Source organism: Mytilus californianus, unplaced genomic scaffold (assembly GCF_021869535.1).
Source record: "Mytilus californianus isolate M0D057914Y unplaced genomic scaffold, xbMytCali1.0.p SCAF_6, whole genome shotgun sequence".
Classification (NCBI taxonomy): Eukaryota; Metazoa; Mollusca; class Bivalvia; order Mytilida; family Mytilidae; genus Mytilus; species Mytilus californianus.
Window position 1 is genome coordinate 27,204,768 of NW_026262712.1, and position 26,369 is coordinate 27,231,136.

General features: G+C 32.6%; 1 protein-coding gene across 1 annotated transcript; it reads left to right on the top strand.

Annotated features, from left to right (window-relative positions):
- Positions 1-3,527: 3,527 nt before the first annotated feature.
- On the top strand, positions 3,528-25,345 carry LOC127705024 (nuclear receptor subfamily 1 group D member 2-like). Its single transcript, XM_052209270.1, has 7 exons — positions 3,528-3,650; positions 12,804-13,316; positions 18,054-18,210; positions 18,942-19,171; positions 20,521-20,749; positions 21,826-22,056; positions 24,174-25,345. The coding sequence occupies exons 2-7, from the start codon at positions 12,825-12,827 to the stop codon at positions 24,425-24,427; spliced, it is 1,593 nt and encodes a 530-aa protein (XP_052065230.1). The 5' UTR covers positions 3,528-3,650; positions 12,804-12,824; the 3' UTR covers positions 24,428-25,345.
- Positions 25,346-26,369: the final 1,024 nt, after the last annotated feature.

A 26,369-nucleotide genomic window follows, 5' to 3' on the forward strand; every position in this document is an offset into this window, starting at 1 on the left:
AAAATTTTGTTCCATTTTTTCCATATTTTACTTATATATGGACTTAGTTTTTCTTCCAGTTAACATTACATGCAGTCTGCAGTTTAAGTTTTTAAAACATTTATTAGATTCATAAACTATCCTGGATTTTTACAAAACTTGGACAGAAGATACTTACAATCAAAAGATAATATAGAGGCGAATATCTCTATTAATTTTTTCCTCATTTTTGTTGAGCCTGCGATTAACAGCAAAAGTAGGCGAGACACTGGGTTCCGCGGAACCCTTACGATTTTTTATTAAAGTATATATTTCATTACATTACATTGTGTAGATAAAAGTTGTTGACATTTTATAGATAAGTTACAAATCTATATTAGTTTGTGACAAATGAAAGAAAAAATATTTTGAACTATTAATTATATTTGATTGTAATTCGAAAATAGATATACATTGTATTACATCATATCTAATGTTAGAAGAGTGTTATAGGTTTTCCACACATTTTTTCATCATGCTTGAAGATATTGATTGACAATTGGTATATAGTTTTATCATGACAAGTTACAGAACAAGTTCAAATTTTTGTTTCAGTCTGATAATTTTGTGCAGAGTTATGGTCCTTGGACTTGAAAAAATTCTCTCATATATTCAGTTTTCCACACTGTTTTTAGTCATGCTTCAAGATATTGACTTGATATTTTCTATTTGTTTACACCATGACAAGTTATAGAACAAGTTAGCATTTTGTTCCAGTATAATGAATTTTTAACCGGTAGGGGACTATGTATTGCCATGCAATACTCTCAGAATGCTTGTTTTACCTGAATTATTTAACGGGGAACATCTAGTGACAGGTCAATGATATTTGCAGTTGTACTAGCATTGACGCATCTCATTTCCATGGAGATTTTTTGGCCCTGTACCTTCAGTCATGGTTCATTGACTTTGAAAATTTTGCATAACTTACATGTTGCTATTTTAATTTCAACATTTGCATTTTACTGTGAAAAACAAAAAGGTTAGACATATCTCTGTATTAACAAATGTTTGGCGTTATATGTCCATTTTATGGAATAACGCCCCCCTTTCAAAAACCCTGGTTCCTACCCTGATTTCTGTGACACCCTTCTTGTGGACTTTATCATATCGAGTTGATATGGAATTTCTTTTTTCATATGGATTAAGGAAGATATGGTTTCAACGTCAACGACACAGTAACTCAATGACATAACCGGACAGATAATGAGTAACTTACAGTCTTTGACAATAGAAAACCGGACAGAAAAAGGATAACTTACAGTCTTTGACAATAGAAAACCGGACAGATAATGGATAACTTACAGACTTTGACAATAGAAAACCGGACAGATAATGGATAACTTACAGTCTATGACAATAGAAAAATATATCTATACAATATGTTTAGCTCTCCTCATCCCAGATTTATAAAAGTTGTGGAAAATGCGATAGAAACAGTCAAAGATTTTTATTTTTTTTATGGTTAAATGCGTCAGGAATAAGATCTTCTAAAAGATCAATTAAAAAAGAAAAGAGCTTTAGTTTCATTTTACACTTCGCTATCGGCGGCGTCAACATTAAGGTTCAGCCTGTGGTTAAAGTTTTTTGAACATCAATAACTTTGACCATCATTCATGGAATTGCATTAAGCGTAGACATACCGGGAAACCTTTTGTAATTAAAGGAAAGTATCTAGAGAAAAAGTCTTAATATATATATATATATATAGTCTATCCTAAATTGAGGTAAATTATATGGCCTTCCAAATACCGTTTCCATCCCTAAAATCACTGAAGAGACATTTATTGTCGAAATCCGGATATGGTATACAAATTTTTGCATCTCATGTTAGTGGTATACCATCTTTTCCACAAGTTTATTGTTTTCTGTTTGGTATTAAATTAATATTAAGATCCATTTTGTTAGATCTGGTGATCAATTTATTTGGCAATCGCCAATGGCAGTCAGCAGAGTTTAAGAACATCAGTTGTTCGACCTGTTAGTCAAATGCGTTTTGTTGAAATAGACTTTTTCACTTTTTTTTGTCTTTTGGAATTGTTGTTTGTGCTGTATTTAGACCCTTCTACCAAGAAATTTGTTTTACATGCACACGTATAAAAATTGCGGTTTTTATCCAACGCAATCATTGGTTTGAACGTTGTTTTCAATTTAGACTTATTATATATAATTATCCTTTTTCATTTTTTTTTTGCGTATTTTCTAATAAATGGACTTTTTACAATTAACATTTAGATACAGTCGGAGGTTAAGTCTTTTAGACATCAATAACTCTGTCACACTTTCATCAAATGTTTTGAAACTTGGACAGAAGCTTTTTCAATAGCAGCTGAAGAAAACAAGAGTGATTCTACTATACCATTAATTGTAGTTACTAATTGAGAGAAAGACTTATGTTTGATCACCTCTGTTGACTAGATAAGCATAAACTGAGGTTTACTGTGCATACGTATTGCAGTTTGTTTGTTTATTTAAGGAATGACTGTAATATTTTTTCTGTCTATGAAGAAATAACATCAAAAATGTGGTGCACACTGAATAACCCGCGTAGCGGGTTATTTTAAAGTGTGCACCACATTTTTTATGTTATTTCGAATAGACAGAAAAAATATTACAGTCATTTCTTATAATTTAATTCTAAATTCCATTTTAAACCGTAGTAAACCATGAAAAAACGTTGATGACGTCACGGTCACATGACAAGATTATGTCTATGAGCTGATAAATAAAACAACGTCAGCCAATCAGAAGACGCGTTACATCCAAAATTAAATTATTCCACATTGATTAGAGGTATCGTGGGAGGGTTGAGATCTCACAAAAAATGGTTAGTCCGCCTGTTTGCGCCTGTCCCAAGTCAGGAACGTCTAGCCTATATTAGTTTTGTGTGTTTTGTTAGCAGTGCACTCCTACCTTTTAGTAGTACTCAATCCGTTTCACATATTTTGAATAATACAAATACATACCCTATTATAGATATGTTGGCAAAAAATATATATAAAGCTATCAAGCTTAAGCTATTTCATGGAGAGAAAAATAGATTTGACAGATATTTAATGCATTTTCTATCGCAACTATTAAAGAGAAAAAAAAATCGACTTCTGATTAGTACTTTATATCATATTTTTCATCTTATTTTCTCGACCTTATATATATATATATATATATACATCATTTATCATGAAGCTTATACCTAGTTACATGTTCCTTGTCCACGGCTATCACTCATTACATAATAAGTGTCCCTAACCCACCCACGACCACGATTTTGTCCTCGAAATACTTGCTGCGTGACGTTAGGTTTCGTCAGGTGCTATATGTACAAATCGTACCGTCTACGTTTTGTATTGTATTATTTAAACGAAAGGTAAGCTTAGTCAATGAATGAAGTTGACTAAATAGTACGTGTAAGGCGTTGTGGAAATTATTCTTTTATTATTTTTTAGTTGTTAATCTTAAAATACAGTATGAAATCATATAATCGACGTCATAACATGCGCCGTTGAACAGTCAATCTACCTGTATGTGTATTTATTTATTTATGATAAGACCACATGATTGAATTCATCTGTCGATAGGAGTACAAATGTATAACAGTTTGACCTTATTAAGCAATAACTTGGTCAAATAAGGTCAGTTAACAAATTATTCACTATTCTATGGCTCTGTGATAGTCGAGTTTGGCATATTTATACACCTTTATTGCTAGGATTTCAAACTCCTGTGCATTTATTTCCTTGAGCCAGTTGAGGGCGTCGAGTTTAGGTTAATTTATTTACTCTGTCCACTTGAGAGATCGACCTAATTTATGACATGGTAATACCGTATGATCGATGCAGTCACATTTCGAAATGTAATATATATGTATTACTTAAATTTCAAATTCGTTGGCGATTTATATAGTATGAGTCTAAAATTTATATCAAGGATCTTTAAGATTTTGCAGTTTTGGAACCTGTCTTTGTACATGTACATGTATCGTAATGAAGTATTTTATAAAAAGATTTACATATTGATGTTAATATTGACATTGATCTGTCCGTAACATATAGCGACTCTCCAATGTATACTAAATTATCAAGTTCCATTATTTTGTTGTATTGTTTGTTCGTCGACGTTCATGAAACTTATTAAAGGGCAGTTGTACCAAAAATCGTACCAAGGTATATAGATAATGTCTATATATCTTTACATTCTCACATGATTGTTAATCACAAGAATTGAATTTAAAAGGGGAAAGGTCTTTCTCGATCGATGTCTTTATGCCAGAGTTTATAAATATGTTATGTAATAGGGTGGAAATATCTTGCCCCTGAATACAAAAAGATTGAGAATGGAATACTGAAAACAGACCAACAAAAGTTTGTAATATGGAATTTATTTCCTGTGAATACAGAACGAATGAAAAGTAAAAAAGACCATTTTTTGCATATAGTGTGATAATAATACAGCCACATAAATAATCATTATATGGGTCATTATAAAAAAAACATGCAAAACTATGTTATTTGGTCTTTTCAAGTCAAAAGACATGAAACTATATCAAAATGTATCAAAATAACTATTGCATATGAAAGATATGAATGTTTTGTGATACACTATAAACAGTTTACAGTATGAAATGTTATAAAAACATTCTTAATTTTTTCTCAAACCCTTAGATATAGCCAGAATCAACTGTTATTTTTTACTATAAATCCCTTCAGACCTGAAATAGGGCTATTATTCATATCATTTGTTATTAGAAATTATCACTTTTTATTGCATTTGATACATACAAACATTTTTTTAATGATTTGGAAGGTGTATGTTGGTTTTATAATAAAAAAGTTAACCAAAAGGAAAAGTCTCATTTTTTAAGTCAATGGTGTAACCAAAAGACAAATTGGTAGGATAAGAGTTATCTTTTTCAATATTTCAGCATTTACAATAGTTTCTCCCTTAGCAATGTTACCTGTAAGCATGTTATGCAAAAGAAAACAAACATTTATGTTGAAAATTTAGTAAAAAATATTAAAAGTTAGTACAAGCTATATCGTTATTGAAAATAGTGTCCATGGTGTACCCTTATAAAAATCTTTTTTTTTTTAAATTCCTGAACTTTGAATTATGAAATATATTGATTGTAGAAACATGCACCAGGAACACCATATAAAATAGGGGAATGGAGCCCTTATTTTGTAACTAAACCTAAAATACACCTGAAAATCAATGGTGTTACTGTCAATGGTGAGACCATTTTAATAAAATAATACCATTGACCAGCTTAGTAACACCACTGAATATATTATGACAATCAGCATTTTTTGGTGTTTCTTTCATGTTAAACAAGCAAAACATCATATTATTTATAACAAACAATACTTATTTAACAATGTTTTAACAATATCATGTATTACATATACCAAGTTTTTCAAAAACTGGTGTGTGCTGGTAACACCAATGACACTATTTAGTAACACTACTGACATTTTTAGTTATTGATATTATGTTATATAATTTGAGATTTTTAAGCCTAAGAATTATTTTTTCTTCATTTTCTTTTGCTCAGTGTTCTCTGTTTTGTATTCAGTACTTAATAAAAGTAAAATTTGAAATGTGTTGTCAATGGTGATACTTTTGTGTCATTGGAGTTACTGAAGAGTCAGTGGTGTTACTATATAAAAATGCGATACTTTTTAATTTTTATTCATAAATGAAAGCGTTTTTAGGTTGTATACGAAGGATTAAGCATATTCTTATCATTTCATCTTATACATTATACATATATTCAATTTAAGTGTATTTTTTAGTATTTACAACAGCCATAATTAGGACAGCCAACTTTTTCACGACAATGTATTCTGAAATTTATGTTTAAAAAGAATGTATAGCTAGAGGAATAATGTCAATAAGTAGTAATTTAAACCTTAACAACAAATTGGAACAGTTGTTTGATGTTTAACAATAATATTTAGTACCTAAATGCATGTTTTAAATTGGTAACACCATTGACACGATTCTATCAAAGGATGACCTAAAATTGTTAAAATTGAAGGAACCCTTCATTTTTCCCATTGCATATTTCTGAAAATAGTTGCTACCATACTATAGAATAGAGGGACACATTTAAATGTTTTAAACAATGACATCGTTTTTCCAAATATTACTTCATCGAAATTTGCATGTTTTTTGATAATGACCCATATATGAAATTATTCATTTTTCTTCTATATGTATGTTTCTTGAAAATCACGATAATTTCCCTTTCATTACATACAGGACATATAGTGTATGTTTCCCAAGTTTTTTTTCTTTGCATCAGTTGGATCTATAGATATTATTTCTTTGCATCAGTTGGATCTAAAGATATTATTTCGTTGTATCAGTTGGATCTAAAGATATTATTTCTTTGCATCAGTTGGATCTATAATAGATATTATTTCTTTGCATCAGTTGATCCTATAAAGATTTTATTTCTTTGCATCAGTTGGATCTAAAGATATTATTTCTTTGCATCAGTTGGTTCTATAAAGATATTATTTCTTTGTATCCGTGGTCCTATAAAGATATTATTTCTTTGCATCAGTTGGTCCCATAAAGATATTATTTCTTTGCATCAATTGGATCTAAAGATATTATTTCTTTGCATCAGTTGGATCTAAAGATAATTATTTCTTTGCATCAGTTGGTCCTATAAAGATATTATTTCTTTGCATCAGTTGGTCCTATAAAGGTATTATTTCTTTGCATCAGTTGGTCCCATAAAGATATTATTTCTTCGCATCAGTTGGATCTCAAGATATTATTTCTTTGCATCAGTTGGATCTAAAGATATTATTTCTTTGCATCAGTTGGTCCTATAAAGATATTATTTCTTTGCATCAGTTGGTCCTATAAAGATATTATTTCTTTGCATCAGTTGGTCCCATAAAGATATAATTTCTTTGCATCAGTTGGATCTAAAGATATTATTTCTTTGCATCAGTTGGCCCGATAAAGATATTATTTCTTTGCATCAGTTGGTCCTATAAATATTTTATTTCTTTGCCATAGTTGGATCTAAAGATATTATTTCTTTGCATCAGTTGGTCCTATAAAGATATTATTTCTTTGCATCAATTGGACCTAAAGATATTATTTCTTTGTATCAGTTGATCCTATACAGATATTATTTTTTTGCATCAGTTGGTCCTATAAAGATATTATTTTTTTGCACCAGTTGGATCTAAAGATATTATTTCTTTGCATCAGTTGGTCCAACAAGGATATTATTTCTCTGCATCAGTTGGATCTAAAGATATTATTTCTTTGCATCAGTTGATCTAAATATATTATTTCTCTTCGGAGGTATTTTATGTTTTGATTGTTTCACATTTCAAACATTGGTAGTTACAAGGGTGGATCCACCCATCTTAAAAGAAGGGGGTTCCAACCCAGGAGAAAGGGGGGTTCCAAATATATGTCCCCATTCAAAAGCATTGATCATAAAAAAGGGGGGTTCCACCCCCGCACCGCTCCCCCTTATCCGCAACTGGGTTATTTATATCCATCTTCATTTTTTGTGTTCACTTCATAGTATTTAATAGCAAAAAAAATGTGGTTTTTTTTAAATTAAATAGCAAGGAACTATATTTACACAAACTGCGAATTTCAAATTTTCGACATTGAAGATTCAACAAAATGTTTTAATGATTTTTTCTATGTGAATATACACACGATCAATAACAGTCAGATTTATAAACGAATACTGCAAGGTTTATCTTAAATATGCAGTTCAGACACGTATTTTTAATTCGAACTGTAATGTAAGCAAATAAATTATGTTTAAACTAAACCATGCTACTGTCTGAAGATACATTTATTTATGGCATTGCACTATTCATTTCTTCTTTGACTGTCCATGACGTTAAAATACTAAATCCCTGGGATGTATTTTAGTTGATTTTAGTCTCTGATGCATGATTTTTTATTATTAATTGTTTTGGCTTTTAACTAGCTGTCAGTAACTGCGAGTACTCTCAAATCGTACTTTCTTGTTTATTTGACCTGTTGATACTAATTGTATTGCTTTTTTGTTATTTAATGTTATTCAGGGTTATATCTGGTCTATATACCAGCTTTGATAAGTGTTTGGTATTACTATAAATTTTCACTTCGTACTATGAACATCAAAATTATTTATTTTGTAAAAATATTTCCTTTCTCTATTGGAACTGTACACGTATACCTAACAACAAAATTATTTTCATATACCTGTGCTTAAAGTTATTGCAAATGGCTGATATTTTTGTTCGAGCATATTGTTTTTCTTTAATTGTTTAACATTTCATACCGATATAACATGTTACTTTTATTATTCTTCCCTTAGTTTATTTATTTTGAATTTACATTGTTTCATAGGTTAAATTTATTTGTTCAGTGTATGTTCAATGGTGTTAATATGTCCTTTGATTGAGTTAAGCTATTTCAGTTGATATTTTATAGTGTGTCTTTCTACGTTGTGATGTTACACTATTGTTTCAGAAAAAGGGTGAAGGTTTGGTACCATTAAAACGTTTAAACCCGCTGCATTTGTTTGCACCTGTCCTAAGTCAGGAATCTGATGTTCAGTAGTTGTCGTTTGTTGATGTGGTTCATAAGTGTTTCTCGTTTCTCGTTTTTTTTATATAGATTAGACCGTTGGTTTTCCCGTTTGAATGGTTTTACACTAGTAATTTTTGGGGCCCTTTATAGCTTACTGTTCGGTGTGAGCCAAGGCTCCGTGTTGAAGACCGTACTGTGACCTATAATGGTTTACTTTTATAAATTTTGACTTGGATGGAGAGTTGTCTCATTGGCACTCATACCACCTCTTCTTATATCTATTATATCAAATATTTTAATTCTAAAATCATTGTAAAATTTGATGAAAGTCCTGTTAAATTTGATGAATTTAAATCACACAATTTTACTCATGTGACTATCTCGATGCTCTCAAAGTAGCATGTTCGCCTAGAGTGCAGAAGGTCGTGGGTTCAAACCAGTGCCGATTAATACCAAAGACTATAAAATCGATATTTGCTGCTTCTCTGCTAATAACGCGGCATTAAGGAGCAAGAGCAAATACTGGTATGCTCGGAGTCTGACGTATGTGTCAGGGTATGGTGACATGTTTGCCTGCGAACTGTTGCCTTGTGAACTAGCACGTTAAAATTTTTAATCCGGCCTTGCACGTTAAAAATGGAGAGCCGTGGTGTAGTGGTTAGCGCATCGGACTAAAAATACAAAGGTTCCAGGTTCGATTCCCGTTCCGGGGAGAAAATTTCACACCCTTGTAGATTTCGAAAGAGCAGACTAATGCCGCTATAAGGCAGCACTCGCACCAGCAAAAAAGACAGGGATTCATATAAGTTGTAATAACTTGTTTCCCAATCCACTATAAATAAATATGTTTAAACTAAAAATCCGACTCAGAGTGTCGGTCTAGTACATAGCAGGGTTAATATTCATATTACATTGACATGTTTCGTCCTGAATATGCATTTAATTTGCCGCTGGACTTTAAACAGCATCCAGCCATCCTACTTATACTGTCTTTTGAAATGCTATTGGAAGTTAATTGAATGATTTACTAGGGTAGGATATTTATAACTAGATAAACAATTCGCCTACATGTTTCCAAGGTTACTATCCAGGTTTAAACTAGTTTCTTGTGTGCAGACTATGCAGATATGGTTATTTATATCCATGCATCTTCATTTTTCTGCTCATTGCAAATATTATTAAACAGTTTCAACAGCAAAGCAAACATCTGATTTTTTTATGTCAATGAACTGTTTGCACGAACTGCTAATTTCAAATTTTTGACGTGGAATATTCAACAAAGCCTTTAACTGATTTTAATTAAGTGAATTTTAACAAACATAACGGCCAGATTTCTATTTTAAAAATACCGCAAGGTTTGTCTTATACGCGGTTCAGACACGTATTTTTAATTCCAATTGAACTGTTACATCAATTGAGTAGATGCAAATATTATAACTCTACACAATCTAACTCATTCACATAAAGAAAACCAGTAACATGACAAACATTTAATAATATAATCATCAGATAGTATATAATATTAATAATACAGTTGTTAGTATTTTGCGACTTGTAGATAGTCCAAATGACTATGGCGTTTTATGTGTTTCTTTATTCTACATTGGCTAGAGGTATAGGGGAGGGTTGAGATATCAAAAAACATATTTAACCCCGCCGCATTTTTGCACCTGTCCCAAGTCAGGAGCCTCTGGCCTTTGTTAGTCTTGTATTTTTTAAATTTTAGTTCATTTTTATGTTTTGGAGTTTAGTGTGACGTCCATTTCACTGAACTTGTACACAATTTTATTCAGGGGCCAGCTGAGGACCACCTCCGGGTGCGAGATTTTCTCGCTGCGTTGAAGACCCATTGGTGGCCTTCGGCTGTTGTCTGCTCTTTGGTCGGGTTGTTGTCTCTTTGACATATTCCCCATTCTCAAGTTTATATAATTTTTCTGCTGTGACGCCTTCCTACGATGCCGGAAAACGTCACAGCAAAAAGATAAAATAGCCTTTCAACAGAATTATTTTGACTGTCCTGTAGTAAGAAAGATCCATTAGTACTGGTTATTTCTTCTTATTAGGAGGCCAATACATTGTCAGTGACAAATGAAGAGCTACCAGAAAGAGCAAATGTTTCTGTGTGTAATCTTAAAGTTTTCAAATATTTTAATTACATTTAATCTTTTGTTACACTAAAAACTTTTGATATCAATAGTTATTTGTAATAAAAAATTGATTTAAAAATGTACTTAGGGGACATTAAATAAATCTAGAATTTTCTATTCTATATTCGAATTTGGAAGAGCTCTGATTAACTAAGGAACAAAATTAGCTAAAAATATTGATTGGTTTATATGAAGCTCTTTTTCAAGAATTTTTTTTGTAAAAAAGGCGGGAAAAGGCCGACTCTGGATTATACCTTCTATTTAGAATCTCCTTAAATTTTAGTAAATGACCTTTTATGAGCTATTGAATTTTTATATGAAAGAAAAATGGGTTTTTATGGGGCAAAATATTTTACCCTGTATTGTAGGAAATAAACCAAGATGTCCGAAAATCTGACACAAATTCCTAAACCTCACCTAACATGCCTAAGTACATCATTAAGCGGACTTCTGCATTGTATAAACTTCTACACTGAACATTGTTGTGCATGGTGCTTTATTAACTTAATACTGTTCTGCTTTGATTGAGCTGCATATTTCAGAGTATAACTAATGCTCTTCTGACTATCAATTTTAAATTCTAGACTTTTTAGATATCACATAAGTACATGTACATCCTTAACTTAATAAGTAGAAGTATAAAAAAACTACTTTTCTCACGCGTTAACTCCAAATGACAAACATTACTACATATACATGTATATTTAGATGGTGACGTTCCCTTGTCACCATCTTATGGTGTTTATATATCTCAACTTGTACGATTCGCTCGTGTATGTAACAAGATGTAGATTTTAGCGAGAGAAATTTATGTATTACTGAAAAATTATTACACCAGGGTTTTCGATATCATAGACTAGTAAAAACATTTACTAAATTATATCATCGGTATAAGGACATCATTCGTAAATATAACTCAACATGCAGACATCTTAGACGTTCGGGTATTTCACATCCAATCTTTTATGGTAATATTCTTTACGAAGCACAAAAATGTCAGCATTCACCTCAAAAACTAACAAAACCTTTAAACAGACTTATTAAGAAGGGATATAGTTACGATACTGTTGTCAGGTCATTAAAGATTGCATATTTTGGCTTTAATATTGATTCACTTATAAGGTCTTTGCATCGGAATTAAACATATTTATTCTAAAACCAGTTGTTGGCATGACACGGGCTATGTTCTCATATATTTTATGATGGTATAATACTAAACCCCTAACAGGAGGGATTGTGCCTGATATTCATATGATGAAGACATAATCTTTCAATCAGTTTAATTGAGGTCTGGAGCTGGCATGTCAGTAACTGCTAGTAGTCTGTTGTTATTTATGTATAATTGTCATTTTGTCTATTTTCTTTTGTTTCCTATTCTGACATCGGACTCGGACTTCTCTTAAACTGAGTTTTACTGTGCGTACTGTTGTACGTTTGTTTTTTTCTACATTGGCTAGAGGTATAGGGGAGGGTTGAGATCTCAAAAAACATGTTTAACCCCGCCGCATTTTTGCGCCTGTCCCAAGTCAGGAGCCTCTGGCCTTTGTTAGTCTTGTATCATTTTTAATTTTAGTTTCTTGTGTATAATTTGGAGTTTAGTATGACGTCCATTATCACTGAACTAGTATACATAGTTGTTTAGGGGCCAGCTGAAGGACGCCTCCGGGTTCGGGAGTATCTCGCTGCATTGAAGACCCATTGGTGGCCTTCGGCTGTTGTCTGCTCTATGGTCGGGTTGTTGTCTCTTTGACACATTCCCCATTTCCATTCTCAATTTTATATGATAAGATAACAATGATTTTAGGTAGTAAAGACTTAGTTTAGAGAAAAAACCCGTTAAAATTTCAAGTATCCACAATAATAATCGTTGCATAAAATGCAAAAAAAAAAAAATCACTATTCTACGAAAGCACGTTTGTGCGACTCACGTGTCTGTAACATTATCATTAAGTATGCCTTTGATATACTTCGCAACTTATCTATAGAAGAGCGAATGATGCCCCCGCCGGAGTGCTTATTTTACGATCGCCGAAATTTTATTTTTAGATCACAGAAATGAAATATATTTTTCAGATTGAGAGTACAGATATTATAATGGATAGCTTTAATATGGATTTTTTGAATTCAACATTGCTAACTCCCGACCTACCATCTGATACCGACTTATTCTTTGGTATTGCTGACTTCCCGCTATCTGATAGCCCACCAAATCACTTATCATTTAATTCAATATGTATGTCAGCGCTAGACGAAGAATTATCTTGTAGTTCTTCCGCAGATAGTGGCAAAGGAGAATCGGAAGATTTGGAATCAATTATACATAGAGGGGAATCGGAAGATTCGGAATCAATTATACATAGAGCGGAATCGGAAGATTCGGAATCAATTATACATAGAGGAGAATTGGAAGATTCGGAACCGATAAATAAGGGAGAATCGAAAGATTCGAAATCGGAACAGCCACCGCCAAAGAAAAAACATCGAAAAAACCAACCGCCTGATGCTGAACATCTTCCTCCATGTAGAGTTTGTGGAGAAAAGGCATCAGGACTCCATTATGGCGCTAATACATGTGAACCATGTAAGGTAAGTAACTTACACCATTTAGAGTTTGTGGAGAAAAGGCGTCAGGACTTCATTATGGCGCTAATACATGTGAACAATGTAAGGTAAGTAGATGCATGAACATGAACTCAATTGTATAGTGTGACGGGATTGCTTCCCTTAGTAAATGTGTTAGATACTTAGTCAGTCGTAAGCGCTTGAGCAAAGGAAGTACTGATTTAGCGCTGTCGGTATACGCGCTGCCTTGTAACACAGAGGTCCCGGTGCAAACAAGCAAGCAATCTTTTAAAGAAATTTATGCTCTCCGGTTACAATTATATAGTTTAGCATGTGGCATGGATTGCGTACTGTTATATGACACTGGAACATCTAGTACTTTTTACTTAAGACTTAAGGAAAGGAGATCACATCGTCCTCATTGTTACACAAACTGAGGTTTTATTAAATAAGTTAGACGGTATTCGTTAGTGGTAGACCGGGAACAAAGATCAATGTATTCTGTTGCAATTAGTTTCATTAGCTACAACTGAATGAAATGCACAAAGATTATGCACTGATAAAAACAAATTATCAACTCTTACAGAACTGTTATCTATACTTTGACGTCATGAAACGGGCTTATACAAGTATACACATTTTGTTATCACTACTATAAAAATAAACTAACCGTTTGAATGGTTTTACACTAGTCATTTTTGTGGCTCTTTATAGCTTGTTGTTCGGCCAATTAAGGCTCCGTGTTGAAGACCGTACTTTGACCTATAATGGTTTACTTTTACAAATTGTGACTTTAATGGAGAGTTGTTTCATTGGCACTCATGCCAAATCTTCTTATATCTAACATACAATATTAGAAGAGAATATACAGTTACTAGGAAACCATTTCATGTCTGGGATAATTATTAATACGATTGTATTGAATGTCATTTAATTTAATGATTAAAGAAAATACCCCTCTTTGATAAAAACGATGTCTGACGAGAGATCTTACACGCTAACCATGTTAACTCTAAGAGCCTTATGAGAAACGTGAGAAAATGTTTTTTCTTTCGAAATTTGGTTTTTTACTTTTACAAAACATACAGTAACTATGGCTTACAATATCAATACTTCAAACAAGAAATTTATGTAATTTGTATGGAACGCCACAGCTGTCTTATGTGGAACTCTGATATTACTTTATGTTGTTTTATTATTACTTGATGATATTTTGTCTTTACTTAATATGGTTTTGACATTACGTAATGATGTTTTGATATAACTCAATATGGAATAGTCATTACTTAATGATATTTCGATATTACACGATATGGTTTCGTATTGATTTGATATAGTTTTGTCATTACTCAATATGGTTTTGTCATTACTCGATGTGGTTTCACCATTATTTAATGTGGTTGTGTCATTAGTCAATGTGGTTTTAACATTACTTGATGTGAATGTGACTTAACGTTATGTAGTTGTTTCATTACATGATGTGGTTTTGTTATTTCGTAATGATGATTTGCCTATTCTTTATATGGTTTTAACATTACGTAATGATGTTTCAAAATTTGACGATTTTACACTACATGATGTGTTTGTTTCATTATTTGATGTGGTCCTGTCATTCTTTGATGTGGTTATCCCATTACTTGATGAGGTAAAATCACGTGACCAATTCGGAAAAACCTGTTCTATTTTTAGATAGATTTCCATGTTGTATGTGCCTTGGATGAGTGTGGCCATCCATCGAATTAGAGTTCAAATTAAAGTTCGGGTTACTGTTTGAGTTAAATTTTGAGTTAGACTTCGATTTCGAATTAAATTTGTTATTATAATTAAAGTTTTAGTTAGCATTGAGCTTCGAGTTGGACTTCGAGTTTGAGTCACATTTAAAGGTAGAGTTCGAGTTACAACATTAAATTTGAGTCACTTTATGAGGTAGAGTTTTAGTAAGATTCGAATTTAAGTCTCATTTAGATTAATTAAGATTTTGAGTTGAAATTCGAGCTATCTCATATGAGTTCGTAATTAAATTTTCTATCGCGGAACAAGGACTTTTGCTCGGGCTTCCGAAAAGGTATGCGTACAAAAGATAAACAATGTTACAGTATACATAACGCAACATAGAAGTTGAAATAAAGTTAGATGTGGTGTGATTGACAATGAGACAACTATCCACCAGAGTTAAAATGCAGTGGATATAAGAAATTATATATAGGCAACCGTACAGCCTTCAACACACCGTATAGTCAGCTACAAAAGGCCACCATGCACCATGTGAAAAAATTCAAACGAAAAAACAAACGGTCTTATTTATAAATAAACAATCTACAAAAAAAATGACATACATTTATACAACGACAACAATTGAACTTCATGCACCTCTGTTGGGGCAGGTACATAAAGAAAGTGCACGTGGCGGAGTTTAACATGTATGTGAGCGCTAAATCCTAACCTTACATCGGACTTTTACAGTTGTGTAACAGCACAACACGAGAACAAAAATGTAAACTAGACAAAATGATGCCCCCGCACTCAACTCATTTAACCGCTTATATCCCAAAAATGACAAAAAAAAGTTCAATTATCTCCCAAAAGAGCAAAAGATAATAAAAATAAAAACCCTGACCACATGCACACCTTCAATATATGTACAAACAGACAGTGAAGAGAAAACTTCCTAGAATTCAAACTGTGGGAGGAGTTATGCGGAATAACTATATACCCATAATGGGACGGACGGACAGACGGACGGACAGACGGACGGACGGACGGACAGAAGTAAAACAATACGCCCCCCCTGACTTTCAGTTGCGGTGGCATACAGAACAGTTTCATTTGGCTGATTCAATAGATCGGTATGACTGGGTAATATAAATCCATCGGGGTGATCTCGGATGCTCCAGAAAGGCACCCGTCGTGTTATTCGAGAAAGTACAAACCGAGTGATTTGGTTTTATTTGGTAGTTTACATTCAAGGAAAAGATGACGGTATTATGGTTACGACCACTGGAACATGTCCGTCGTCACATGTGAAACAGATATTCCAAAAAGTTTATTTTTCAATTAGTGCGAGGTAGATCAGGGAATTCAATTGATAAATAAAAGATTGATATTCGTATAAGTTCAAATGATCATTTATGCTAAAAAAAATTCGGAGAATTCTTATTTTATAGTATTGATGCTTTGTCGCTTAGTCCGAGCCCCCCTCCCCCCGTTTCCCCGTAACTTTAGTGTGAGTAGATTTGAAGTGTTTCATTTGTGAACAATAAAGTTCAAGTCTTTTGATTTGTGTCGAGCCTGCGACATCAATGTATCGGCAGTGAGACACAACAAACTTATATTTCGTCGTCGATAGTGGTGTCGGCGTCTCCATCTCCATTTTTTTTTTTTATTTATATTGAGTTTAACCTTTCATTTTACATGTTACTAAACATGTATGCCATCATAATTTTGTACTTTTAGAATATCATACTGTATTTGTTTACCTCGACTATTGTATCTGTATTTATATTGTATGTTTCTCTGTAAACTTGTATTTAGTTTTAGAGAATAAAGTATCTATCTATCTATCTATAGATCGTTAGGTTTCTAGTTTTTTACATTTTTCATTTCGGGACCTTTTATAGCTTACACTATAGGGTATGGGTTTTGCTCATTGTTGAAAACCATACAGTTTTGTTTTAGTTAAATAAAACCGAATTAAACTGTTTTGACATGATAAATTTGTAAACCTGCATGAAGTGTTTTAAAACTTGTATAGAAGTTATTCCTCAATTTCAAGAAAAAGCATCTACAGAAAAACATTTTTTTTTTCGATAAATGTATAGATAAATGTACAGCCGATCATCATGACGCTTTTACACTTACATCAGCAATATCAGGCGAGACACAGGGTTCCGTGGAATATTTTACAAATTTATTACAAAAATACTGCTTCCGTTTGAGAACTTAGGATAAAAACAACAGGACCAAGTGGTTTGGGGATATCCCAATTATGTCCGAAATACTGTAAACTTTTTAATACTTTCTTTCTTATTATTATCTGCCGTTCCCTTTTTTCATACCAAATAACTCTGAACAACCACTCGAACTTTAATTTGAACTTTAACTCAATGGATAGCAATACCCATCCAAAGCACATTAAACAAACGATATATTGAAATCTGTTTAAAAATAGAACATATTTTTTCCGAATTGGTCACGTGGTTTTACCTCATCAAGTAATGAGATAACCACATCAAAGAATGACAGGACCACATCAAATAATGAAACAAACATATCATGTAGTGTAAAATCGTCAAATTTTGAAACATAATTGCGTAATGTTAAAACCATATAAAGAATAGGCAAATTATCATTACGAAATAACAAAACCACATCATGTAATGAAACAACTACATAACGTTAAGTCACATTCACATCAAGTAATGTTAAAACCACATTGACTAATGACACAACCACATTAAATAATGGTGAAACCACATCGAGTAATGACAAAACCATATTGAGTAATGACAAAACTATATCAAGTCAATATATGAAACCATATCATGTAATATCGAAATATCATTAAGTAATGACTATTCCATATTGAGTTATATCAAAACATCATTACGTAATGTTAAAACCATATTAAGTAAAGACAAAATATCATCAAGTAATAATAAAACAACATAAAGTAATATCAGAGTTCCACATAAGACAGCTGTGGCGTTCCATAAATTTGAGTGAATGTTACAGGATAATACAAATATAACTAATGTATTTCAGGGTTTCTTTCGTCGCAGCATAGTCAAAATAGAAAAGAAGAAGGAAAAATACGTATGTGCTAAAGGAGATGAATCATGTAAGCTTGGAACTGGAAAACGGACAATGTGTTCCTATTGTAGATATAAAAAATGTCTAGATATAGGAATGTCACACAATGGTAAGAAAAATGTGCTTATATCGAATGTTCATGATTCATTCGTCGAGTGCTTCTTGGTTGTTGCTACAAAACATCAGGTCATCGCGAGGTTTGAAATGTCCGCTTGGTTGTACACGGGATGTATAACTACATAGAAAACGTCAGTATGGTGACCTCTAGTCTCAGTGGCGGATCCAGAAATTTTCATAAGGGGGTGGGGGGCACTGACTACCTAAAAGGGGACCCGCTCCAGTCATGCCTCAGTGTTTCCCTATATAACCAACCAAATGTTTCCCACAAAAGGGGGCCCGGGCACCCTGCCCCCCCCTTAAATCCGCCTGAGTCTACTTTTGATAAATTTTATAACAGCGCAAGACATAATGCTTGATCATCTTTTGTGTGTGTATAGGAAAAGGGGAAGGGTAGGGCATGGTTCAAAGAAAATGACATTTTTAATGGTTGATTGTTACTTTCACGAGAACTTTTTTTTTTTATTTAGAAGGGATTTAAAAAAAAAATGTTTCCATTACGCATTAAGGGGGAAAACCAACATTGGAGTCAATAAACATTTATTATTCCTGAATATTTTTTGAAAAATGTTTTCTTGATTAAAGCAAAAAAAAAAAAAAAAAAAGTTTGATCCAAGTAAAAAACTCATACCCCAACCAACATCCTAAGATATCTGTCAGACTTTTAACTCGTAGTCATCTTTTTACAATATTTCAACTATTTCTACTATTGTCTAATTTCAGCTATTAAAATTGGAAGGTATACCCACGAAAAGAGAACCAAAGATATAACAGAGGTCAGAAAGTTAAAACTAAAAGAAAATCAGACAGTTGATACGACATCACTTGATGTAATGGAACAGGAAGTTGATGAATTAGTGGCGCGATTGATTGTTATCCAGGAAGAATTCTGTGCCGATTTTAGAACATGTTTTCAACCAGGTGGCCTTCTTGAAAAGCATAAGTTTGTTTATGTATGTTTAGTTAAATGCGACTTATATATATATATATATAGAGCTAAATACATACTGAGAGGAGATGGGGCCATTTTTTTCTTTTTCACTCCGAGGGTTAAATTAAAAATCGTGAAAACCTATGAATATATGCTTTTTAGTAATAAGACCCGTCACGGCCAGGCTTGGGTAACTGGGTAGACAAATGCTCACATTAAATCTGTACCGGTACTGTGTGTTACATGTCCTCCTTTACACCATAACCCATGTTGGTGCTCCTACTAAGGAAGGAGGAAGATACAGAACATACATACATATAATAAGAGTCCATATAGTATTCTGTTTTTTGTCGTTTTTTTATAAAGTACCATAGTGTATTGGTTTTGCTCATTCTTGAAGGCTATACGGTGATCTATGATAGTTGCTTACATAATCCTCATCAGCGGTCTCTTGTGGATAGTTGTATCACTGGTAATCAGGGGCCTCGGTGGCCGATTGGTCTAAGTAGTCGATCTACTGTATCACTATGCACTGAGATTTTGAGTTCGAATCCCGCACGTTCGACTCCAATCAATATTCGCTAGGATTGTCAGTTTTTCTGTCTTCCTCCATTTTTTTTGCTGAAAGTGGAGATACAAATTAATCAATCATTGGCAATCATATCACATCTTAATTTTCATATTGAACAATTATACCTATTCACATGAAATCAAAAAGTTATTCGTCAATATTGTTTATTTTCAATTTCATTTTTTCGAAAGATAATGCTATCAGGACTCGAAACCGAAAACATGATTGATTAAGCCTGAATTGCATTTTCAAAGCTTTCAACTTCGTCATTTATTTTGGCCGTCCAACTGTTTTGATTTGAGCGCGTGTGACATATTAAACTTTGATAAAAAAATGAAGTTGTGGCATGCTTGTCAATGTGACAGCTATTAGACCAAAAGACAAAGATGTGAACAGATATAGATCACCTTACGGCCTTTAACAATAAGAAAAAAAAACGTACCGTATCCGTATAGTAATCTATATTATAAGTCGCCGGTATGACAAAAGACTTGAATAATTCAAAACAGAAAGCCGACGTCACGGACCGTTTTATACAACAATAAATGAAATACAAATATTGCAGATAGCAACCTAGAACAATCACTTGGTTGCAGGTTGCTGGTTTGAGACATACATACACACACACAATGTGTTGAGGTTTAATATTATTGAAAGTCATTATCTTTGGTGAGGTTTTAGTTACACCAATGTTATGAGTGAAAGAAAATACAATCAAACAACTTTCAGTCTCATTTTTAAACGCTGTATATCAGTTTGTCAGTCATCAAAATACACTGTTTGTTTTTATTTATTTTCAGGAAAGATTCAAACTAAAAACGGAAACATTTGGTAACCTTGCTGCAGTACCATGGAGTACTTACAATGAATTCCTATCTGCAACTGGAATGGAACTTGACGATAGAAAAAGTCGGATGAACATTATAGCAGCACGAATGGAACAAGCCGTTCGGAACATGGTTAATTTTGCAAGAAATATACCGGGTTTTTCTGATCTTCAGACGCCAGATCAGCTAGCTTTACTTAAAGGTAACGAATAAACATATATATTTGCCATGAAAAAAAAAATACCATTCATTAAAATTTCATCCAATAATTGAAAAATATCAGAAATAGGTCAGTTTATAAAGCTTTTTATTGTTTTTGTTTCGTCGCATTATGAATTGCTATCCAGAGGCGTCATCGGAGAAAAAATGTCTTGAAAAAAACCCAACTTAACTCTAGAATATCGGTATAATAATAACTATAAACATCATAAATTGTGTATCATGTTGTTTGTATGAACCGCTTATAGAATCATCCAAGTACATCACGAGTCAAGTGATTTTTGTAAGTTTCAAGCTGCCATTTTGGTGTAAAACAGTTTCATTTTTTTAATGGCCCAGGGGTTCCAAAAGGGATATACTTCATTTTCGGGGACAAATATCAAGACATGACTAATAAAAATTACTAAATGTTTGCTTTCCAACTTAATTGATGCAGGATGAAAAAATAATACCATATAAAAGTATAATTCTAAAGTTTCATCCTTAAAACTCTAAAAGTTCAACTTGGTCTTTTATGGTTTGTTTGCTTTACTTCTTACTACGCTATATTTTGTGCGCGATTTGATAGAGTTTGGATTCCCATGGTGGTCACTGAGGAGACGCATAATTAACATGTAATAAAACACGCAATTGTGCTAAGGCTTTTTTTTTTATATTGGATGGTATATAAAAAATGGATTAACGAGATTAATCCTGTTGCTGCTATTATAAAAGAAACTAAAATTGAACTAAAAAAAAAATAAGACTATTTTTTCTTGGTTATATTTCCTTTTTCATTAAAATATATATAACATGTTTAAAGAAAAAAATTACAAACGTAGCGTAAACGTTATAGAACTGATTAAAGAAATGTGCATATAAGTAAATCTTTTGCATATTCCATAAGTAAATCTTTCGTATATTCCATATTAAGTAAATTTTTCGTATATTTCATAAGTAAATCTTTCGTATATTCCATAAGTAAATCTTTCGTATATTCTATAAGTTAATCTTTCGTATATTCCATAAGTAAATCTTTCGTATATTCCATAAGTAAATCTTTCGTATATTCCATTTCAGCTGGTTACTTGGAATACTGCCTTATTGGAGGGCATACTAGAGTTAACACAACTCTCAAAGTATTTGCAGGTGCTCTTGAAGTACCAATATTCGGATTACATTTTTCTCAGATTACACATTTGGAACCAAAAGTCTTAGACCAGATTTTAGATTTTGCCACCAGTTTTCAAAAGTGTCAGTTAACAGTCGAAGAAGTTACACTTGCACGAGCGATTGTCATTACATTTAGTGGTATGGATATTACAAGATCTAATTATGTTAAACCAATATGATATTATAAAGAGCACTTCACGGTTAATTTACCTCTCTGTTTCTAATTTTTCTTCCACCGTCAGTCTGTGGTTATTTTGTGCAATGTTATACGCTGTAACGAGCGAACCCATTTAGGGTTATACCGGAAACCTGTGGTAGGCGCGCACATTGTGTAAGATGCACTTTAACCTTCGCTCCGATGAGGGCTGGATAGGGGCCCTTCATTTCTGTATTTATTTATTTTGTTTATGCCATGTTGCTTTAGTCTTTATATTTTGTTCGCTCATTATTCCCTAGTCTTTATATTTTAGCACATCAACAATATATTCCTTTGTCTTTATTTTTTTAGTCCATTTACTCTATTCTTTATATTTTTTGCTCATTATTCTCTATTCTGAACCCCCTTTCCGATTCCACAAGTCCTAGGTTAGTCATTGAAGGGACCATTGAAAAAAGATGTTATATAGAAATAACAATGTCAAAATCGATTAATGAAAACTGCCAATTATGACGTACGACTTTTATATGGTACGGTGGCAATTCGATTATACGATATTGTTATTTTATTAGAATCTGTTATGTTTTGAATGCTCCAAGAGATTTTAGCTTACCATATTGATCGTTATATTGTAAAAAAAAACAACTTGAGCGTACTGAAATCCTATCATAGTTTTATATATTTTAATACTATTCCATCATCCCTATCTGACCTACAAAAAACTTTACATACCAGGAGATGTTTAACGACCTTGAATACCCATGAGTGTCTCGCTCGGCCTGCAATCTTTACATATTAACGTCTCTGTTTTATAAGGACACATTCTTAAAGGGACCCGACCACCTAATGGAATGTCGATCAAGCAATTGAACTTGGAAATAGTTGAGAAATGCACACTAACTTTCCAAGTTTATGTAAATAAAATCAACTATATTTCCAGTGTCTATGAAAAAGCAAGATATGGTTAATTCATTGATCATATTTCATAATTTATAATTTTGTGAATAATAAAAAAAAATAATTCCTTTTTTCAAAATCAAGGATCTTTTACAAAATCACAGAGTTAATTGGGCACACATGATTACATTTATTGTCATAAAGTGGTCTTCATGCTGTGAAACTTAATAATGTTAATATAAACGTCTGTTCAACGGAATAAACACAAAAAATGAGGAATTGTTTAATCCTGTTTGTCCTTAATAAAGATTGTTTCTTTTCAAATTCTTTAAGTTTTGAAAAAAAGAACTATATTTGGTATGTGCGTACCTTGCGAGGTCCTCATGCCCGTCATATAGTTTTCACTTGACCTCGACCTCATTTCATAGATCAGTGAACAAGGTTAAGTTTTGGTGGTCAAGTCCATATCTCAGATACTATAAGCAATAGGCCTAGGTCTAGTATATTCGGTGTATGGAAGGACTAAGATGTACACGTCCAACTGGCAGGTATCATCTGACCTTGACCTCATTTTCATAATTCATTGGTTATAGTTAAGTTTTTGTGTTTTGGTCTGTTTTTCTTATACTGTATGCAATAGGTCTACTATATTTGGTGTATGGAATGATTGTAAGGTGTACATGTCTAGCTGGCAGGTGTCATCTGACCTTGACCTCATTTTCATAGTTCAGTGGTCAAAGTTAAGTTTGTGAGTTTTGGTCTTTTTTTCTAATACTATATGCAATAGTTCAAATATATTTGGTGTATGGAAATATTTTATGATCTATATGTCAGTCACGTAGGTTTTATTTGACTTTGATCTCATTTTCAAGGTTCATTGCTCAGTGTTAGGTTTTTGTGTTTTGGTCTGTTTTTCTTAAACTATAAGCAATAGGTCAACTATATTTGTTGTATGGAAGAATTGTCAGCTGTACATGCCTGCCTAGCATGGTTCATCTGACCTTGACCTCATTTTCATGGTTCATTGGTCAATGTTTAGTTTACTTGGTTAATGTTAAGTTTATGTGACAGTTGTAATAAAGCTTTATATTTAGGACTATCAACACAATATCAATGATTAGCAAAGAAGGCGAGACATTTCAGCGTGTGCACTCTTGTTTATGAATAATTAATTACATTTTTTATATTTTTGTTTTGACAGATAGATGTGTCTTACAAGAACCAGAAAAAGTTGACAAAATCCAGATGAATTTAGTCAATTGTTTACGCTGTATCGCTAAAAAGAATCATAAAAATCCTGACGAAAGAATATGGCAGATATTTGACAAATTTATGATACTTCGAAGTTTATCCGAGCATGGACCTGAGATTTTTGCCAGAAGGTCAAAATGGGATGCTGTGAAAGACCGTCCTCTTCTACTAGAAATGATAAACCCTGAAAACCAACCAGCCTAACATGGGTTATTATTTTTTTGGAAGATTTTTATAAAAAAAATATTTATGTTATATTGAATGAATATTCACTTTTTGCATATTTCAATCGGCTATTGACAATGAAACCAGCATAATTTATTATCTACAAAACATTTTATTGATGTATCAATATTGTTCTAAAACATGACATGCATAGTCTCAGCAGTTTCAAATTGAAGCTATGTTTTCTGATATTTGCAGTTATTTTATTTTTAATTAGCAAGAGAAGAGATCCATTTTTGAATTTTATTGAAGAAATATTGAAAAAGAAAAGTAAATTTTTAGATTTCAAAGAGTAAGGAATATTTTCTAATGTTTTTTTATTCCATTTTTTTTGTTTATTGTTTGAAAAAGTGAGACAACTCGTAGTTAAGTGAGATCGTTTTTTCTGTCAATGCAAACCTTATTTAAGTAGTTTTTCATATATCTTAGCTATTAAGAATTTGCCTTTTGCAATCATCAATTTTCAATTACATTTGTTTTCATCATAAATGTTAAATAACAAGTGACAATTATTTGCCAGGTCTCGCACAATACACGAGATTGCATTTTTATACCATTGGCAACATATTTGTTTTACCTAGTAGTTGGTATCTGAACAAAACCAGTGACGGATCCAGGGGACGAAGAGGGCGTACGCCCTTTATATCGCCAAAACAAAACATCTTTCTCACAATTTATATGATGTTTTAGCAGAGAATCGTCACTGAAAAGTGAGCTTTTGATGATAAGTAAATTATTTGTTGTTGCATCAATATCAAAATGTCGAAAGAGTTTAGAAAATTACTGTCTCATAGGACTGAAAACGGCATATTGCAGTTTTTGAAAGCATTTGTAACAATCACTACGCTTTTTACCCAAATAAATTTTAGTTGAAATAAAATTTTTAATCATTTACTATTTCTGTCTGTATATTATTGTCATTATTGTACATGTTACCCAAAGGATAATCAGTATACATGACATACTCAAAACACAAAATGTTGCCAAAGGATGACCTAAGATACATATATGTAATACTTTAAACCAGAACCATTTCCCTGGATCTTTGACATAGTTGAAAATCTTTTAATTCATCGTTTCAGAATCTAGTGAATTTTGGGTAATGTTTTCACAAGCGTACATCAAAACGTCGTGATTCGCTTACAGCGTTCTAAACAATGGGAATTCAACCAATGACGCGTCGTAATTTTCATTTTGGGGTATAGACAATGAAATTATCCACACTCCTTTAGGTTGTGAAACCGCGAATTGACCATAGACATATACAAAATGTATTGGTTATGCTTGATGCCAGAACCTTTTTCGTTGATCTTGGACCTTAGGAAAATATGTAGGGCATTCTCAATAATTCCAATTTGTCAATCATTATTAAAATGTAAGACAGCAAACTCTTGACACAGATATGTTTGCAATTTAAAAAATACAAAATGGCGTTACAAAATACAAGCTGCCGGTGATGTAAAGGGTGTATTTTGTCGAATGCATTAACACGAGGAAGTTATAAATACGTCAAGCGCCACTATATGTAGCAAGGATATAGAAATAAAGACCAGTTTAACGTTAGGCAGTAATAACCTTGACTATAGGGCTAACATTTAGGATAAAGAGGAATAAGCTAGCCTTTTCCACACTTTGAAGGTTTTACTGGTAAAGCCTTTGTGTTCCGTCTTGTTTATACCATACGTCCATACGTAGCCTATTATAAGCGAAAAAAATAAAATACCCCTACTGAGAATGTAATTATTCTTCAGTGACAGTTAATGTAATTTGGTCTTTAATAAAAGGTAAATGCATTATATTTTATTAGTCTACTTTTAATTTGTGTCCCTTGAATTTAATCAATGGTGACAGTTTCAAGTCCATTGGCAAATTCTACAAGAATAGACAGGGGAACAACATGTTTATGAAATAAACAATTGCT